This window comes from Mastomys coucha, unplaced genomic scaffold (assembly GCF_008632895.1).
Source record: "Mastomys coucha isolate ucsf_1 unplaced genomic scaffold, UCSF_Mcou_1 pScaffold16, whole genome shotgun sequence".
In the NCBI taxonomy this organism is placed as follows: domain Eukaryota; kingdom Metazoa; phylum Chordata; class Mammalia; order Rodentia; family Muridae; genus Mastomys; species Mastomys coucha.
Genome location: NW_022196898.1, coordinates 32,182,836 through 32,202,490, shown reverse-complemented (window position 1 = coordinate 32,202,490; position 19,655 = coordinate 32,182,836). Strand labels below are relative to the sequence as shown.

Sequence of the window (19,655 nt, the reverse complement as noted above, 5' to 3'; positions counted from 1 at the left end):
GTGTGTGTGTGAAAGAGAAAGAGAGAGAGAGACAGAGAGACAGACAGAGACAGACAGGCAGACAGACACACAGACACACAGACACACAGAAACATAGAAACACAGACAGAGATGGGATATAAATGAGGACAGATACATCCCTAAAGCATTTGAACAAAAGCAAAACACAAGTGCTTTCCAGAGAAATCCACCTTCATTCCCAGGGTTCAAAGAATTCTCTCAGGTAAAGATCCAAGATAACAGTTTAAAAAGAAAGAGGAAGAATGAGGAATTACATTAGTATAGATGGATCTGAGAAATAATGATAAATTTAAATAGAAAATGACTTTAAGAAAACAGACAAATGCTAGAGTTAAGACAAAAGTTTCAAAATTAGTTAAGCCATACATTCCTTATATGAAATGGAATGCAGGCAGGAAAGATGGACCAATCAGTAAAGCTCAGATCCTCAGCATGCACATGAAAATGGCAGCATGACAACACGTGCTTATGATCCCAGTGCTGGGAGACACAGGCAGAGGTCAACCTGTCTAGGCAAGTCAGTAAGCTCCAGTGTCAGTGAGAGAACCTGGCTCCAAAATTAAGTACAGAGCTATAGAAGACAGCTGGTGGAAACCTCTGACTTCCACACGTATATGCACACACACACATATTTATTCTCATACATATATACACATATGAACATATACATATACCCACATATGCAGACACACTAAAGAAACAATACTTCTAAAATACCCTCCAGCTGGTTACACCTGTTCTACTTTACTGCTTTGTTCTTATGGACAATCCTCATTATAGTGGATTATCATAAGAGCTAGGTTTTCTGTTTAAAATTTCAACTCCCATCATCCACCTAGCATACTACTGCCAGGGTCATTGTCCACACATAGCAACTCTCTCACATCACATCAGTGAGCCAAACCCTCGCCTTATACCTTAATTCTAACAATAACTAGGCTTATGCCACTCTGTCACAGACTACATTCTGTCACAAACTGCCCACTCAGTGGCACATCCAACATGCCCTTGTCGGATGCAATCATCTTCTGCTGTCGTTAATTGGATAGAAAACAAAAAGACAAAACACAGCTCATTAGATGTAATCACAAATTGATGTTTAGCCCTCCCGTTTAAATTTATGTAGTGCAGTTGGTTGCTCTTCCTCTATTCCGAAGTGAAAATTCAGGAACCTCCAATGACTTCAATAGTCACTTTCAGTCAGTTATTAATAAATCCCTTCTGTTACTCAAGGCCTCTGTACTGGCTGGTTTTGTGTGTCAACTTGACACAAGCTGGAGTTATCACACAGAAAAGAGCTTCCCTTGAGGAAATGTCTCCCTCCATGAGATCCAGCTGTAAGACATTTTCTCAATTAGTGATCAAGGAGAGGAGAACCCATTGTGAGTGGTACCATCCCTGGGCTGGTGTTCCTGGGTTCTATAAGAAGGCAAGCTGAGCAAACCAGGGGAGGCAAGCCAGTAATCAGCAACCCTCCAGGACCTCTGCATCAGCTCCTGGCTCTAGGTTCCTTCCCTGTGTGAGTTCCAGTTCCGACTTTCCTTGGTGATGAACAACATTGAAGTGTAAGCTGAATAAACCCTTTCCTCCCCAACTTGCTTCTTGGTCATGGTGTTTTGTGCAGGAATAGAAAACCTGACTAAGACAGCCTCCATCTTAACTTAATAAAACATAAAGGACATCAGAACTCTAGCTTTACCTAATGTTTAGGTAGGAAGCTTGCTCCATATCAAAAGTGATTGGCTTCTCCTCTACCCTCTTGACTACCTCTTGTCCTCCCCCCTAGCCTAACTCTCTGGAGTTTCTGAATCACCCATGATGGAAGCAAGGGGAGAGGAGGCAGGGAGTGGGAAGGAGCAGTGCCTGACAGGCAGTGTCATGGGTACCTAGCATAAAGATTTCTTAGACTGGGGAATTGTTTAAAAGTCATTTTCTTTTCAAGGTATCATGTCAGTCTGCTTTCTATCACCAGAACAAATACCCAAGAAAACCAACCTAAAAGGGTTTAGTTTAGATTATAGTTTTGGCTCAGTACTGGTCATAGGTAGCACAACTCCAGATTACATCTCGGAAGTTGTGTTTTGTCTCCTGATGAGCTTCCTGTAATGACGACAGTAAGACAGGATCCTATCGGAGAAGTAGAATGTGAGCAATAGAACATTGGAAAGTTCCCTATAGCTAGTTGTCCCTTAGTCCTCTTATTTTTTTTTTTGACCTGTTGGGAGATAGCCCTCTACAATGACAGCAAATGACAGAGGAAGCAAATACAGAGAAAGAATATGGGATGCAATACTAAGATCCCCTTCAAAGGCAGCCACCAAGAACCTTATATCCCCCCTTAGGCCTTGTCTCCTAAAAGTTCTGTCATCTCTCAGCAGCCCAGGCTATGGACATGCCTGTGGATCAAATGGGACTTGGAAAGATGCTCGAGAGGCAAGCTAGTACCTTCCCGGCTACTGTGTGGGGAGCGCTATAACTTCTGATCTGAGCTGCCTTAATGGCATCTTCATTCAGAATGTTGGTTACGGCTTCTTGTCTGGGAAGAATTGGAGTCATGCCCTGTGGTCCTGAAAAGGCAGAACCTAACAACAACTCCATTTTTTTCTCTCTCTCAGAATGTACTAAAACCAAGAGAAACATTGAGCTCTGCTGCAAGCTTCTGGAATGTGGTTTGTCTCCACTTCAGAAACTACTCCTTTATTCTGCTGCCAGTCGCTTTTGGTTTTTGTTTTGTTTTGTTTTTTGGTTTTTTTTTTCCCTTCAGATTTCTCAGATGCCTGCCAGACATGGGTCTTCTGAGAGCCTTATTAACTCAGGGAGCATTACTAGGTTCTGTGAACAGTCAATAAGGTGCAGGCAATTCACCCCAGACCAACCTGTAACTCAACAGGCGCTCCCTGGAATCTATCAATCCTTTCTCTCCAATCTGCCAACCTTCTATACCTTTAACAAGATGGGTCTCCTTCACATAACCCAAACCACGTTTGCAGACCCTGCAGAATGAAGGGCTTGTTGCAAGCTTTACAGATCAAACTTACATTTTAGTTTTTTGTTATAAATATCTAAGATTGGCCACCTTCAGGTCTGCTTCTCTGGAACCATCAGGTTTTCTCTGGATGCCATACCAACTGAGCTGTCCTGAAAGGCACCATAGCCCATGTTCCCTCGGACTCATAACACCTTGTGTAGCTAATCTAGATCCTGCTGAGTCCTGTGTTCAGTATATGGAGAATTCCCTGAGTTATTATTTCTTGTGGAAGACACATACAGTCCGCTTAATGAGGAAGAGTGGCTGGGAATGCAACTCACTGATAGGGAATGTGTTTAGTTCATGTAAGGCCCTCCATTCAATCCCAGAACCCCTAGACACACAGAAAGAGAGAGCGGTGGTGAGGGAATAAAAAGCATAAGAATGCTCCTTTGGTCTTGATAAAGTGTTTTGTTGTCTTTTAATGTGCTGACCCAAAGGAGAGTCAACTGAGAAGTCCAGAAAATCAGTAAGAAGGAAATAACCATTAAGGATACACTCCTGAGTCTAGAAAAATTTGTTGAGTGAACATTCATCACATGAAAGAGAGAATCAATGAAGCTGTGAATCTGTAGACTAAACATTTCAAGCATGCACTTTCTCTAAAAATTTTAACACACACACACACATACACACACACATATACACACACACATGAACACACACACACACACACATGAACACACACACATGTACACAAACACACACACACACATATATGCACACACAAAAGACCTGAAAATCTAGGACAGCCTGAATGTTTGAATTCAGCCTTCTTTATATTCAGCTTTACTGGAGCATAGCTTACAAACAGAAAGTGTAATTTGTACACACCAGTGTGGTGTGTGTGTGTGTGTGTGGGTGTGTGTGTGTGTGTGTGTGTGTGTGAAGAGTGGCTGCATATTTGTTTGCGGACATGCATGTGCATTAGTATACATGTCTTCTTGTACACACACACGGAGGCTTGAGCTCCATGCTGGATGTCTTCAACAGTTTCTTCTCCATCTTGGTTTTTGAGATAGAGGTTTTGCTGAACCTGGAGCTTGTCTGGCTAAACTGGCTGGCCACTAAGTTCCAGGAATCCTGTCTCCACTTCTCCAGTGCTGGGAATACAGGTGCACATCACTATGCCTAGTTTTTGCATTGCTGGGTGCTGATGATCCAATTGAAGTCTTCATGCTTCAGCAGGAAACACTTTATCAATGAATTGTTGAAAGCAACAACCTTAAATGATATTAACTCTACTAAATGTTGAAAGGGTCAGAAAACATCTATATACAATATATGTGCCACATATCAAATATAATTATATACATTTTGCATTCTAAGTAGTAAAATCATAAAAACTCCTGTTAGTACATATTGGCCAGCTTGAAATTTGTAACATTGTATCTTAATACTTCAAAGCACAATGATTTTTTGGCTCCCATTTTTTATGACCCTTGCAAATCATCATTAGTGATTGATTCAAGGACCAACCTCAACCTTGAAAACCAAACACCAATAGATTTACAGGTCACCGGTTATTTTGTGTTTTAATAAGTATTTGGATTTACATGCTGTGTCGATCTGTTTTCATTTTCTATTTGACAAACCTAGAATCACCTTCAAAGAGTGTCTTAGTGAGGAACTCTCTAGATCAGGTTGGCCTGTGAGCATGTCCATGGGGTGCTGCCTTGATTAGTTGATGTAGAATGAGTCAGACCCTTATGGGTGTCACCATTCCCTTGGCAAGAGATACTGAACAATACAAGAAAGCAGAAAGTTAGCTGAGAGCAATTGAGCAAGTGGGGATGTGTATGGTTTGCTCTTGTCTATGAATATGATGTGACTTTCTACTTGGGTTCCTGCCTTGACTTCTCAGTTATGTTCTGTGATCTGGAGCTGCTAGGCAAATGAACTCGTTCTGCCTAAAGTTGCCTGGTACTAGGATTTTTTTGTCACATGCACTGAAAAGGGAACTAGGACACTTACAAGTCCTTAGGTGCATTGTCATTTGTCTATGTTCTTCACTATGTAACTTTTTAATTTTAAATCTCATTTATTAGGGGAAAGGATACTTTAGATTGATGGAGTGATGAAAAGATGGAGCATGAAGATCATCTTTCAGCTGACTCTGCCATACTTTTTAAATGCATGTGACCACTAGTTAAGCACTATTAACTTTCAGGGACAAATACTTTGGAAAAGACAAATCACTTTTAAACATATTGGAAATCTTCACTATAAATTAATCCATGGGTCATACTTAAGCTGTAAAATGGTCTTGTGAGAAAGAATGAAAATAAGAAAATTCAGAGACTGAATCACCAACCAGACAGCATGGGTTGGACTCAGGCATCCTTCACATAATATATACCATGCAAGGCCCCAACAACTGCAACAAGGTTGGTTCTGAACCTGTTGTCTGCTGGTCAATTCCATTCCCCTAGCTGGATTGCCTTATCTGGCCTTAGTGGGAGAAGATGTGCCCAGTCCTGCAGTGATTTGAGGTTCCGGGGTGGGGTAATACCTGAGAAGGCTTCTCCTTCTCAGAGGAAAACAAGATGGGAAAATGAGAGAGGAGCTGTGTAAGGGAGAAACTGGAAGAGGGGGCAAACATTGGAATGTAAAGTAAGTAAATAAATAAATTAATAAAAATATATTTAAAAGTGTATGTGAGACACAATCTTAACCACCTTTTTCATATATTGCCTATTTCCACTTTGGGGCATATCCCCGGATTCCTTCTAGTTTAATTTTTCCTTTGCTCAGTGAGGCAGTGGATTTGTAAAGAACTTTCCATTTCTGCGAGTCGAGTCTATGATCTCGTACTGAAAGCACTCATGAGAAAATTCTCTGACATGCTTTTGTTTCCTTTGAAAGTAACATTTACTCATTAGGTGCTCGTGATTAATTTCAGAGTCTGTCTTACATGTACAAGGAAAAATATTTATTTGGCATGAGCAGGCTCATGGACCTTATAAAATGAGGTATGGTATTAATTTATTAAGTACACAGCAGAGCATCAAATGTTAAGCACAGGAGAGTGGCAATCAGGAAGAATTATGAGAATCATTGCATGGTAAGAAATCTGAGCATAAAACTAACATTAGGAAAGAAAAAAAAAATAAGTCTGCTCTGGAAACAAAGAAAAATAGCCTGTGCTTCATTGCTTATCATCCACACTGAAGGCCTCGCAACCCATACAAAGGAAAAATTTCAATAACACTGGGCGTTGCTGCCCTGGGCTGGCAGGTGGCTACCCATTTGATTACTTCTTTTTCTGTAGCACAAAGCTTAAACTTTGTGTATACTACAACTAAACTTAGGTCGGGCAGCTTAACCCTATTTCTATAAGCACTGTTGAGAGGCATATCTGTCTGGGTTAGTCGCTGGTGTGCCCCACACAGCTAGGGCAGTGTCCCGTATATTAAACATCGCGAATGTGTTTCACAGTTGGTCCTACTTACAATTTATGCCTTAAGGTAGATGAACTACACACTCACGGGTATGTGTATGTGTGTGTATATATATGTGTGTGTGCCCATGTGCTTGCGTGTGTGTGTGTGTGTGTGTGTGTGTGTGTTTAGATCAGAGTTCTACATTGTATATTTTCCTCTGTAGCTCTCCACCTTAGTTTTTAAGAAAATGTCTCTCACTGAACTGGCAGCCAGCAAGCTCCCAGAAGCCTCTCCTTTACATATATAAATAAGATAATGGACAAATAAGATAATGGACACTGAATTTGGCAATTAAGTTGCTCTTAAGCAAAAAAATAAGTAAATAAGATGAAATCAAAGCTATTTGATGACTATTTTGTGCCACTATGACAAGTACTTCAAAATGGAGGCTGCTGGTAGTGGTGCACTTGGTAGCTAGGAACAACATATGTTAAAAAGACAGAGGCAGGAGGATTATCACAAGTTGGGGGTTTGTAAGGATTTCACATTTAGTCAATAAGATGGCTTGGCTCGTAAGGGTGTTTGCAGCCAAACATGAAAACCTGATTTCACCACACAATAAAAGGAGAGAAGTATGTTTTGAAATTTGCTCCCTGACCTCCACATGGCCATAGATAAACGCACACACACAAACACACACACACACACACACACACACACATAAACACACACACTGTAAAACAGTGTTAAGCAGAATAAATCATATCTACACATAATTTATAAATAGAATAAAATACAGGCAAGGAGAGCTATTAATAAATCTACTTCCTGTGTTTCTTCCCCTTGAAACTCAAAACAGAGCCGCCTGCTTCTTACCCACATCAAAGCAAGCCAGTGGACTGAGAAAGAGAACGGTGAAGGCTCCAGTCAGAACCTCTTGCCTCGTGCCTGAATGCAGTCTACAAAAATGTTCTTTGAATGAGCAACAAACATAGAAAACCAGAAACAGGACAAGAAGATAAACCCACAAGAGAAGACAGCCACGACACTGACACATCCACTTCCAGTTTCTTTCCAAATAGTTCTTTTCCTAAAAAAGCACAGTAAGTTTACAAGGCATACATCTTGGTTGTGGCAAAAACAGATCGATGACTGATCTCTTCCTTTAGAAAATGTGAACCTCCAATACAAATTACGTAAGCTTTCAAATAGCATGCCTGGGACAAATAAAAAAAAAAAAACATCCAAATAAAGAATGAATGGGACAAAAGCAAGAGAGTGGTGTCCTGCAGAGGCAGGTGAGCATTTTGAGGGCCAGTGGTCATATACGCTGACTCTTGGAGTCTCCGAATTTTACTATATGACCACACTATCTGCCAAGCTCTGTAAGAATTAAAGCCCCAAAGTGAGAATAATAATCAGGAGTACTGAGATTGGATTGAAAAAAAACCAGTGTAAACAGAAAGGTCTTACCCTTGAAAAGAAATTAATAAAGACAAAGACAAAGGGAAGAGAGAAAAACTGAAGTGCCCACCCAGGGTGAGAGTCAAGAAAAAAGAAAAAAGTGGGAGAATGGGTCAGGGTTCCTGAGCATGCCATGGCACAGAGAGGATTTTAAACCAAGCTCTGTTCCTTACTATTAACAGATTTCCCAGCAAATCCTTGGGAGGTTGCAGTAATAATTCAAACCACTTTCCAATTATTTGTGTTGTCATTTATTCATGTATTCATTTATCTCACTAATATTTACTGACAGAGTATCTCAGGATTTTTTTTTTATTGCTACTGGCTTTGGTAGAAGTAGGCTTTACGGTAAAAGTAAAGTCACTACAACACAACAACTCCATAACAGGATAACCATGCTTCAGTTCTTCACCTTCTCTTCCTTGAGAACCTCTGTTGATAGAGCATGTGATGTGGCCATTATGGAAAAACATACAGGGAGTCCACAAAGTCCGAGGTAGAACATCCACTTCTGGGTATATGTCCAATGAAAACAAAATCAGGATCCCGAGAAGGCCCTTGCTCTGTTCTTTGCATTGTGACGTTATCCATAATGGCCAGGATCTGGAATGGACCAGAGTGCCCATCACTGCATGGGCTGAGGAACGTGCCATGCACGTACATCAGGCTACTAGGCCTTCCAGAGGATATCGCTATCACTTAGGTAAACATGGATATCCTGGAAGACGCGGTGCTAAGTGAGAAGAGCCATACACACAGACATCAACATTGATCTCACTTTTATGTGGAAGTCAAAAGAAAAAGTCAATTTGAGAGCAGCTGAGAACAGAATGGAAGTCTCCAGGGACTAAGACTGAGGTAAACAGGACGACCTAGTAAAATGGTAGTTTCACTCAAGCAGGGTGGGATTTCTGACTATCTACTGTACAAGATAGTAACTATAACTAATAATAATGTTTAGACCTGGTTGCTTTAAAGTAGATCTTAATTATGCTGACTATAAAGGACTAGAAGTATTTGGGGTAACAAATGAGGTCACATTTTAAAATGGATATAGACACTGTGACTCTACTGGTACCCTGAAAACACACACCGGCTTCTTGGTTTCTCCTTATGAACTTCTGGAACCCAGTGGTACAGGTTGGAACTGCCCGTTCCCTGGATAACTTTTCCCCACAGCTAGCAGCGACACTGTTCCATTCTCTAAAGGTTAAAACAAAACATTACCAGCCCTCCTGGATCACTCACAATTTGTGATTAAGTACAACCAAATTCCAAATGTTCTTTGCCTGACAAATGTCTTCTCCCCAAACATACAACCTTCAAACCTGCCAACAACAGTAACCCAAGGCTGCTTCCATTACAAATTTGGTCTTTGCTTAAAAAAAAAAAAAAAAAAAATCCCTCTGATGTGTCCCGAGATAATGACCCACATAAAGTACTCTCTATGATTAGTAATGGCATTTGCTACGTAGAGGATGCCAGGAAGAGAGGCACAGGGCTGTCCATGGCCCACAGGGACAGAAAATTCTCCTGCGAACAGAATGCCTAACAGCTCATTCTTCAAGCTCTTCCGGGGGATCTGGGATGGTGAATGTGATGTCTTTTCAAAACAATCCACTAAATGCTTTTAGATCCCGTCTTCTGATTATGGCTGACCTATATATTTTTGGCAATGTTACTGCCCTACGGGGCCTGACTATGACAGGCAGTTAAGGTCCTCAGTTAAGATGAATTTTGAAAAAGCCTAGATAAGCAGACTAATTTCCTACAAAGTATGTTCCTCTGATCTTGAAAATGTTAAGGGGACCATGTCAGTGAAATTATTTTGAGCAAGGGAAATTTCACCTTCTAAAGACCACGGGGCAGACAACACATCCCCAGATGTTGTGTTACATGCCAGAGGGGGCACACCTACAGGCAGGAAGAATGACTGTGTATTGGGGCTGGGTGCAAAGGCAGACTTAGTACACTTTGTGCCCTGTGCAGACAATGACTGAATGACTGGCTTGTCATACCTGTGATCATCACAAATAAGATAATGTACAATGTCTAGTTTGGATTAAAATGTCCTCTTTGGGGATAACTAGTTTGTGTATACATATAACACAGTATTCAAGTTAAAGTGTATTCTGACCACTTTTCAGATCTTGTAAAGAAATGAAAAAGACACCAAAATGTTGTCTTGGCTTATAGCCTCATTTTGAAGCCAGAATATCTACAATTATCTCCAATGTTACTTGAAATCTTATGTCTTCTAATCAAATACTCCAAACACTACTTTGATGATAACAAATATAAGAAAGAATAAGTAATGTCTGAAATACTTAAATTTCTAGAAAATTCAGATCACTGGGTTCCTTGGCAGACAAACAGTTACTGTGTTTTGGGAAATACAATGAGCTTTAGCTATTATTTCAGAAAAAAAGAAAGAAAGAGCAACAGGTCTAAAGAAACACCAGCGCTGGTGCAAAGAATGGCATATACTTAGTCCTGCTCCAGCACTGGCCTCTCAGTCACTGAAGAGGGGCTAAGTCACCCATAGATAAGATGCTCAAATAGACAGAGGGAGATAAACCCTTGCAAAATGGGCACACCTGGCTGTTTCTGCACATTTTCTGTCTTTAATCTACATGACAACCTTCCAACACAGTATGATTGGCAGTGCTATGAAACTGAGGTCTCTAAAGATCCTGAGGTCTTGGTGAGCAGAGGTGAGACTCCTCCAGGTCAAGGCTAACAAAGCACCAGACGATTTCAACACATGGTGGTGCCCTCTGGATGGTTGAACCTTGCCACACCCCTACTGTTGACAAAACGTCATCACTATTTCTAATCTGTCTAATCTTTGGCTGTTAAGTAGTTAAGAAGTTTACCAGCAGAGGGCAAGGCTCTCCCTAGATCACATACCTGTAGTGGAGTCAATGGTGAAGAGGGTCGACTGATCTCCTGGGATGAGTTCATAAGCCACTGTTCCATATATTCCAGAATCTCTGTCACTGGCAAGAACATTGATGATCTCAGTTCCTGGTGGGGTCTGGCCACTGATGCTTGTCACATAGGTTGATGGATTGAAGACAGGGTAGTTATCATTCACGTCATCCACTTCCACCCGGACAAAAGCTTGGGCACTAAGACCACCCTGTGAGATAAATGAGCAGTGATTACAACTGGGCTTCTTTTTTTTTTTTTTTTTTTTTTTTTATTTTAGATATTTTCTTTATTTACATGCGAATTTCTCCTTTCCCAGTTTCCCCTCCAAAAAACAAAAAAACAAACAAAAACAAACCCCTGTTGCCTCCCCCCTCCCCATGCCTGCCACCCCGCCCTCTCCCACTTTCTGGCCCTGGCATTCCCCTACACTGGGGCATAGAACTTTCACAGGGCCAAGGTCCTCTCCTCCTATTGATGATCGATTTACAACTGGGCTTCTAAGGACACTGAAATCCAGTATAGTTAACAATTCCCAAACAGACTTTGAAACAATCAAGTGTAGTGTGGTATGGTGTGGTGCCTGTGTGTGTGTGTGTTTGTGTGTGTTACTGAGATAAAATTACTAACAATGACCCTAAAACAGACTTCTGAAGCAACAGAACACATATATTCATATAAATATATCTTGGTTTGTGCATGAGTTATGAACTCCTATCTACTATTACAGTAAGAAAATCTTGTTAGGAAAAGATTTGAGGAAAGGCAGCTACAGAAGGGAGCTAGACTTGTGTTAACTAGCAAAACAATGCTTTATAAGCAGGTAAAAACTATTACAAAGGCCCTGAAGTAGTAGTGTAGTACTTTGAGCTAGTCTGTTCAGACAGAAGGAAGGCAAGGGCTTGGTGCTGGAGGATGGAGTTGGCTATGGAGATCACTGGGGTCACAGGAGGATGAGAGCTCTTCACAGTCACGGAGTTCTGAACACACAGGGGGCGTGGTTTAACTTTAGTTTTAACTGCTGCTCTGGCTGAGGTGTTCAGAACAGACAGTAAGTATTGAGGGCAGAAGTAGGGAGCATTGGGGAAGTCTTGAGGGTTCCCAGGCTTGGAATCGACAGTGGACTTAGTGAGGAAAGGGACAGCAAAGCAATTTCTCCTTCAACAATGGGATCTTATTGGTCCCGGTGGAACTTACGCCAAGTTGCAGAGGGAGAAGAGAGGATTGAAATTAACCTACAATGTCTGGAGCCCTGTAGGACCTGACTAGCAAAAAGCTAGTAACTATTTCCATCACTAGACTCTTTATTTGTTTGAGCATGGTATTCTTGAGTTACAGAACACAGAGAAATCAAGGTGCTACTCGGCTTAAAGTTTCTTTCACACTGGCTAGCTTTCATGGTGCTGAAAGGCACTGTTCCCACGACCAGCATGGAGAGAAGTGGTCCTCAGTCTACTCAGCTGTGAGCCATGTGAAGCACAGTAACAACTAGTCTGAAAAGATGTACTCCTTGATGCAGTGATGGCATGAATGTCATGGGAGATAACTCACTGCCTTCTGATCACATATCAAGGGATGCTCTTCTAATTGAAACCCATATGTGACACCATGATGGGACCAAGGACCTGTAGCTAGATACATAGATTGCTACATACATAGATCAGTGCATCTAAACCTCATCAGAGAAGCTTTTTTTGCACTAAACAGGGATTAACACAGAAAAGTCACATTGGTCAAGCTGTAGAAAATCAGAGACCTCAGAATGCTTACTATATGATACAATATGATACTTTACAGACACAATCAAGCAGTTAGACATATGAATTCACAGAGGGTGTGACAGTATACACAAAACCGTATAAGCTCAATCCACACAGAATTCCAGCATGGAGAGGGGAGGTGAGTGTGGAGCCCCACCCCTATTAGTAATTGACAGCTGCTGGGAGAAGAAGCATCAGTCTTCCTAAAGGTATAGGCCCTGGTAGTTTGACCATACTCCTGTGGAAGGCTACATATCCAAGGGAATATGGGCAGAACAAACTGTACTTAATGGTTTTGGAGTTTGATTTCTAAGAGAACACAAAGTTGTGTGGCAAGGAAAAGGATAGTAAGGGGTGGGTCTGGGAGGAGTTGGGATAAATATGTTCAAAATATATTATACGAAACTCTAAAAGAAATGATAAAGAGGGGTATCTTTCCTCCGAGGCTGAATGGTTCGGGAATTCTGAGATTTCCTGGTTTTAGAAAGGTTAAACAGTGCATAAAGCAGCGGGAGGTGCGTCTCAGACTGTTTATTTCATGTTGGCTCCATCTAAAACCAAAGGGGAAGGAACAAATAAAATCTAGGGAAATCATCTCCTTGGATTTTCCCTGTTTTGAAGGAAAACATCTGTTCTTGCTTCCCGACACCATTTTCCATTTCTATCTGGCACATTTTGAGACTTTCTGATCTGACAAAAGTCCTTGGAAAGTCACAGCAGTGTAGGGGAGGGGAATAGTTCACTCACGTGTGCCCTCCCCCAGGCTCCTTTTCTTCTCTTTACTGCCTTTCTCGGCTACGACGGAAGGCATCAAGAAGAATGAGAAAGGAAGGACAGCTAAGAAGGGTAGGAAAGAGAAATGGGCTATGCGGATGCTTGGAACACATGTGGACAGGGCAGCTTGAGAAAGGCATCGTGACTGACAAATTAATCATGAATCCAGAAATGGCTCTCACTGCTGTCCCATGTATACCATCCTTTGGGGATTAAAAGGGATTGAGAAATCCATGGTTAGATATAATGTGAGTTCCCATGTTCTTAGTTGAATGAAGCATCAGACTTCTACCAGTTACTGTTTAGAACAGGAGAAGCAAAATAGCTGGTGAGGAGCATAATGAAAGTAATATGCATTCAGCCACCCATTTGTGTGCTGATCCAGAAGGGCCTCCATGACCAGGAAAGCCAGATAACCTAAAGGAGTCCTGAGAGAGGTGTGAGATGGGACTGCAGACCTGCAAACAGATGTAAGCATGTAAGAAATATACTTGACATCTGGCATGAAGCCTACTGGGACTCCCGGTGGCCTGGCTTCTTGGTTTTGTTTTTCCTGTTTTCTCTTCTAATATATTTCTCCTCAAGCTTGAGAAGTTTCTTGGGTTGAAAGAAGGACTGAGAAAGCAGTAAGCAAAATAATGAAGAGAGAGATAAAACAGCACCAGAAGAAAGTAACACAGCACCAGAAAACCCTCTATAACAAAGGTCTTGATTCACTGAGGGGCCTAATAATGAAATTATGTAAAAAACAATCAAGTGTTGGCTGGACAACAGAGGGCTTAAGCTTATTATTGTCAAAGAACAAGGAATCTTCTGGAGGCAAAGAAGGAGTTGTCAGTGTCTCATGTGTATAAACTCAATGGGCACCTGCTAAATTCTTCAGGTGGGGAATTTCCTCCTATCATAACCAACTATGAATGCTTTTTGATGTATTTCATACCTATTTCTCATCCTTAGGTTGTTACAATCTCACTTTTTCTGGTTTCCATGTCTTTCTTCCTAATTCAATAAGAAACTAAGGTACAGAGATGCCCAGGGACCAACTCAGAGAACAGAAGACTATAGATCCATGAACCTGGACTTCATGTATCAGTCTCCCATTATTTTGTCTGTCTTGGAGTGAACTTACAACCAGATGGCTGCAGTCATTCTAAGCTGTGGGCCTGCATTCACTCTTCCTGAATCACAGAACTCTCTTTGGAAGGAACACATTGGGAAATCAGCATCCCACAGGACAGAGCAGGAGGAAAGCTAATCTAAGCAGTTATTTCACTTCCCAAGACTCTATAATGGTCTGTTGTCCAGCTCATAGAGACATCTCATAATACCAGTCAGAAGAGACTCTGAGGCATAACCACTCAGGAGAGTGTCTTAGATTCCTGGCAATTAGAAACTGTATTATGTTAAGCTTCAAAGTTGAGGGATAATTGTTTACACAGCAACAAGTACCTACTACCCTAATCTCTGTATTAGCATTTCTCAATTTTATCTCCAACTACCACAAATAATTCACTAACTACTTTAATAAATTTTGATGATTTCATTTGTAAGGTTATGGTAAGAAACACCTGAGCAATCTACCTGAATGCCAATCCCTTCAAGTTACAACGAAGAAAGTACAAGTCCTTTTAAAAAGCTCTAAGCTTGAAATCATCTACTATAGGAATCCCATAGAAATTTTTACTTCATTATTTCTACTTTGGCAATTGTCTATTTTCTTTTCTCTTTGCTCCTGCATTCTGTGACTGTTAAATAGTAGAATATTGATATCTGTCCTTCACAACTCTTAGCTCTACTGAGCTGTGATTTACTTCTAAGTGAGCTAAGGCAGATCATTCCAGACTAGATTTCATGCACAAAGGTGACGAGAAATGAGTTCCTATCTGACTAAAGAAAGATCAGTATGCTGAATATCACCAAAGCCAAGTGAGACGACATTCAAATAATATTTTCAGATTAATTGTGAGACAGAATAAAACAGAAATTAATAGATTGAGAACCAAAGAGATAGAACACATACAATTGTTCTGATAAAATCAGCTTTCTGAGAGAGGAAGGAGCAAATGAAGGAAGTTGAAAAATGAAGGAGAAAGAGCTAGTTCAAATCTACTTGCTATGGAATACACAAAAAAGAAAATAGTTTTCTAAGAGGGTATAAGAAACTAAAAGGAGTTTGGTTACAAAAGGAGAGGTTGTCATTATGTCAAGTTTGCTGATGGAGTCATCCAAGAGAAACTGAGAAATTCAGCTACACAAGAAGAAAGGCCTCTATGGGGTGATGGGGTGGTCTACTATGCTAAACCAGGCTGGATCAGTCCATGAACCCTGAGGCTCAAAGAGATTTGCTGCTGATGCAAATAGTGTGATTCTTTAACCCAGGAGCAGGCAAGCACAAGCTGATAACCAGGTAAGGGAGGAGAATGATGGCTGGAAGGACAGGTGATTCCTCTCAAATACCACTGCTCTTGTTGCTGTTGTTGTGGCTGCTGCTGCTGCTGTTTTTAAAACAGAAAAAGCAGAGTTCAGACAGAGCTGGGGTTTACCAAAGAGTTTCCAGGGAAGGGAATTTGCACTGCAGAGACTAACGATATGTAATACTTCAGTGATCTTACCTGGGAGGAATTTCTGTCTGCACTGGAACCACTGAGCTAAGTGACAAGGGAGATAAAAATGCTTATCAGAAGGTAATGTGCTTGGAATCAAGATTTCAGAGAAAGTGATGATCCTTGCAAATGAGAAATCAAAGAAGGAGGAGGCTTGTGTTGGGTGGCTCTGCTGAAATCTCAAAAACCTGGTAAGGAACATTGGTTGATGGATTCGGAGGCTGAAAGTCCTTCAAGTGACCACATGTTTAAGGCTTAATCCCCAAGGTGGTGCTTTTTGTTGTAGTGATGGTTAGCTGACTAACAAAGTGGTGGACATGAGGAATGTGAATGAAGCCAGGTACAAAAGTCTTAAGTGATTGGGAGTTTAAAACAGCATGGGACAAACAGGGTTCTCTGCACTACATTCTTGAAGCAGGAGCTCCAAGATTGAATTGGTTTTCAATGGAGAAAGGAATATAAATGGCTTAGAAATTGTGGTAGTGTGAATGGGCGCCCATAGGTTTGAATTGGTCTCTTTGAGAAGGATCCAGAGGTGTGTCCTTGTTGGAAGAAGTGTGTCACTGGGGTTGAGCTTTGAGATTTCAAAAGCTCATACCATTCCCAGTTAGCTCTCTGGCCCTGACACTTGTGGATGAAGATGTGAGCTCTCAGCTACTGATCCAGTGCCTGCCTGTTCGCCTGCTTCCAGTGCTCTCTGTTGTGATGATCATGGACTCTAACCCTATCAAATCAAGGTCCCAAACTAAGTGCTTTTTTTCTATAAATTGCCTTGGTCATGGTATCTTATCAGCATAGAATAGTAACTATGTAAATAATAGAGCAGTCACTAAGACAGAAAGGCAGCCATGTAACTACCTTCAGACTAGAATTACTGTACTTTTTCGCCTTACAGAGTAGGAAGGATCTGTATTCTCCAGCCTATAGGCTATTTTCCATGACAGGGAGAAACCAGAGACCTAATGGAGTTGGTGAAAAATTTGATGAGTGACAATAAATGAGTTTGAAGAGAGAGATGGTAAATGGGGTATTGATTCAAGTTAAAAGTTGAACTGAACAACAGGTTGTGTGAGAAGGTGGATAATGGCCATGGGGAAGCATAAGCTTTCGAAGGTGAACATGAAGATAGATGTTGTTAAGGCATGTCACATTCAATCCTTGTAAATTATGAATGAATGGCTGGAAAGACATCTTAGGTTTGGCTCAAACACCTTAGCTGGCACACTGTATACGGGCACAGTCCTCACATAAATTGAGCAGTAATCAGTGCAACAGAAGACTAGAGTAAGAAGCTGAGTTTGGGGCTGGAGAGGTGATCCAGTGGTCTCTGAGGTCACTTGCACTCACATGCACACATACACACACACACACAATATACATACATACATGCATACATACATACAGATAAATAGATCTTAAGATGACAAATAATTGAGCACATTTAGACACTGGGATAATGTAGGCCAGTAGAACATAAACAAATGCCCCCCTTTATTCAGAAACCTTGGATTTGGGATTCCACCTGCATTATATACACTATGGATTCCAACTCCAACAGCCAGCTCTTATCATGAAGATGCAGAGTGGTGAGAAGCTAAGCCAATTTACTCTCTAGAGTGTTCGCCTGTCAAAATCCTTCCTTAAGTCTCAAAGTGGAAGATGGAGTAGAAATCTTTTTTTTTTCCAGACGTACATCTCAGCTATAGAATTCAGGATGTAGCAAAAGTGCAGAGAGAACGATAAACACATGCCAAAAACTGAGGGCTTTGTCTGTGAAAATGTATCAGAGAAAGAAACACAAAGCTTAGACAGAAGGATGGGATAATTAAATTGTGGAGCGAAATCACAGACAATAACTTGAATGCCAATCCAATTAAGTGGTTCCATTATATAATTTCATAGCATCCTCTGTGTGTTAGATAAATAGCAGGCAGTGCAGCAGCAGAAATAGGATGTTTTAGATGTGGTGTCAGTGCGGAAGGAGAAGAGAGTGGGCTAAGACTATATATTGACAGTCATCACAGAGATGAATGGAGCAGGAGTGGAGACACACAGAACATCTAGGGTGCTTCATAAAAAAATTATTCTATCAATAGATAAAAGCCTCTTAGGAACCACCTGCAAATGGATTCTCAGCAATTTTCTACCAAGGACACATGAGCCATTTATTACAAAACAAAAGAATCCAAGAGAAAACTACAAATTGTCAGAATGATTGTAAATACCTGAAGGATGCATGCCAAGGCTGTTTATTGTTTAAATAAATTCATTATGGCCGGAATTCCCACAGCATTTTGAACCTAAAATACTTTATCTGATTTAATTATCCTATGAATGCAGTCTAGATTATTTTTAGGGGCTACCTATTTAGCCGCTGACAATTTTTATCTTCATTGTTACACAACGTTTTTGATGACCTGGTTCAGAGCAATTTGTGCTGCTAGTCAACACAGTGCTGAGTCTTTGTGAAAGACGTAGCATTCACCATGAGCTTATCTATCACAGGACTTCATAAACATCATGCAGTAACACAGGACGGGCTAACCTGACATATGCACTGTGTGTATCTGCTCACACACATGTGTCTATGTATATATGTGTGTATTTTATGCACGTAGACATTCAGGCAGACTGCACCGATAATGCTGAGGGCTGGGGTGATCCAAGGCTTTCCCTGATGTTCTCATATATGGAGAAGAAACTTAGCTCCTTGTCTGAAGCCAGGAACATGCTTGGAAATGCCAGTAATAGCCAGGGGCCCTGGGAGCTTTTCCCTGAGGCCCTGATGTGAGGAGGAGGAACATAGTCCCTCTTCTAAAGGAGGAATGTGCTTGGCAGGGCTGGTGTGGCTGCTCCATGGGGTAGCTGCTCAGACCCTGACAACCCACCTTTTCCCATCAGCCCAAGGCTGCTCTGTGCTAGGTCTCTGATGCTCTTGAGATATCGTTGTATCCTGTGCTACATTCTTTGATTAGCTTCACACTGGCTTCTCCCATTGTGTGATAGCTTCTAATGACAGCATCCTATCTTGCCTCTGGAAATCACATAGGAGATCTTGTACTTCTTATATACTTCATGTAAGCTTGCTTACATGAGCCATCAGCTTGTACATGATCTTCTGATCCCAAACTTTCGTGTCTTCTTTATCTTCCCATCTCCTGTCCCTTCCACTTTGGATCCTATCACTGAAAAAGGACAGGCTAGTCCAGTCAACCAATGTTGCTTGTTGCCTATACACCCTGAAGCATGCATAAGCAATGTTGTAGACAGTTTCAGCCCTAAATTGGGCCAAGATCTGGAAGCTGTTAGAAGCCTAATAGCTTTGATGAGCTACTTCCAACCATGATACGTTATTTGATGAGCTACTTCCAACCATGAGGAGCTAAAAGAACTTAGAAGGCAGGAACTCTGTCTCACATTTTTACCAAGATGAAATGTATCCTGAAACTATGGATTGGTCCTTTTAGGGGATGAATAATTAAATGACAAAGACACTTGTGATTGAGCTGTGAGGCATGACGCTCTCTGGGCTGTGGTGATGGTTCAAGGGCATGGACACCCAGTGACCTTTTATGGGGTGCATGCATCTCCCATTGAAGACATTTCTATCTATACAAAGATGTTTGGTTCTTTGTCTGGCCACCAAAGCCTAGGAAGAGTCAAATTAACCTTGAAGGTCAGAATGGCCACC

General features: G+C 41.2%; 1 protein-coding gene across 2 annotated transcripts in view; it reads right to left on the bottom strand.

The window, feature by feature from the left end:
* Nucleotides 1-19,655, bottom strand: part of Dchs2 (dachsous cadherin-related 2) — a 204,533-nt gene that overhangs the window by 80,040 nt on the left and 104,838 nt on the right. For both annotated transcript variants that reach the window (XM_031374196.1, XM_031374197.1), the window contains exon 3: nt 10,807-11,038. In XM_031374196.1, the coding sequence (XP_031230056.1) occupies nt 10,807-11,038 (232 nt within the window). The remainder of the gene's footprint in view (nt 1-10,806; nt 11,039-19,655) is intronic.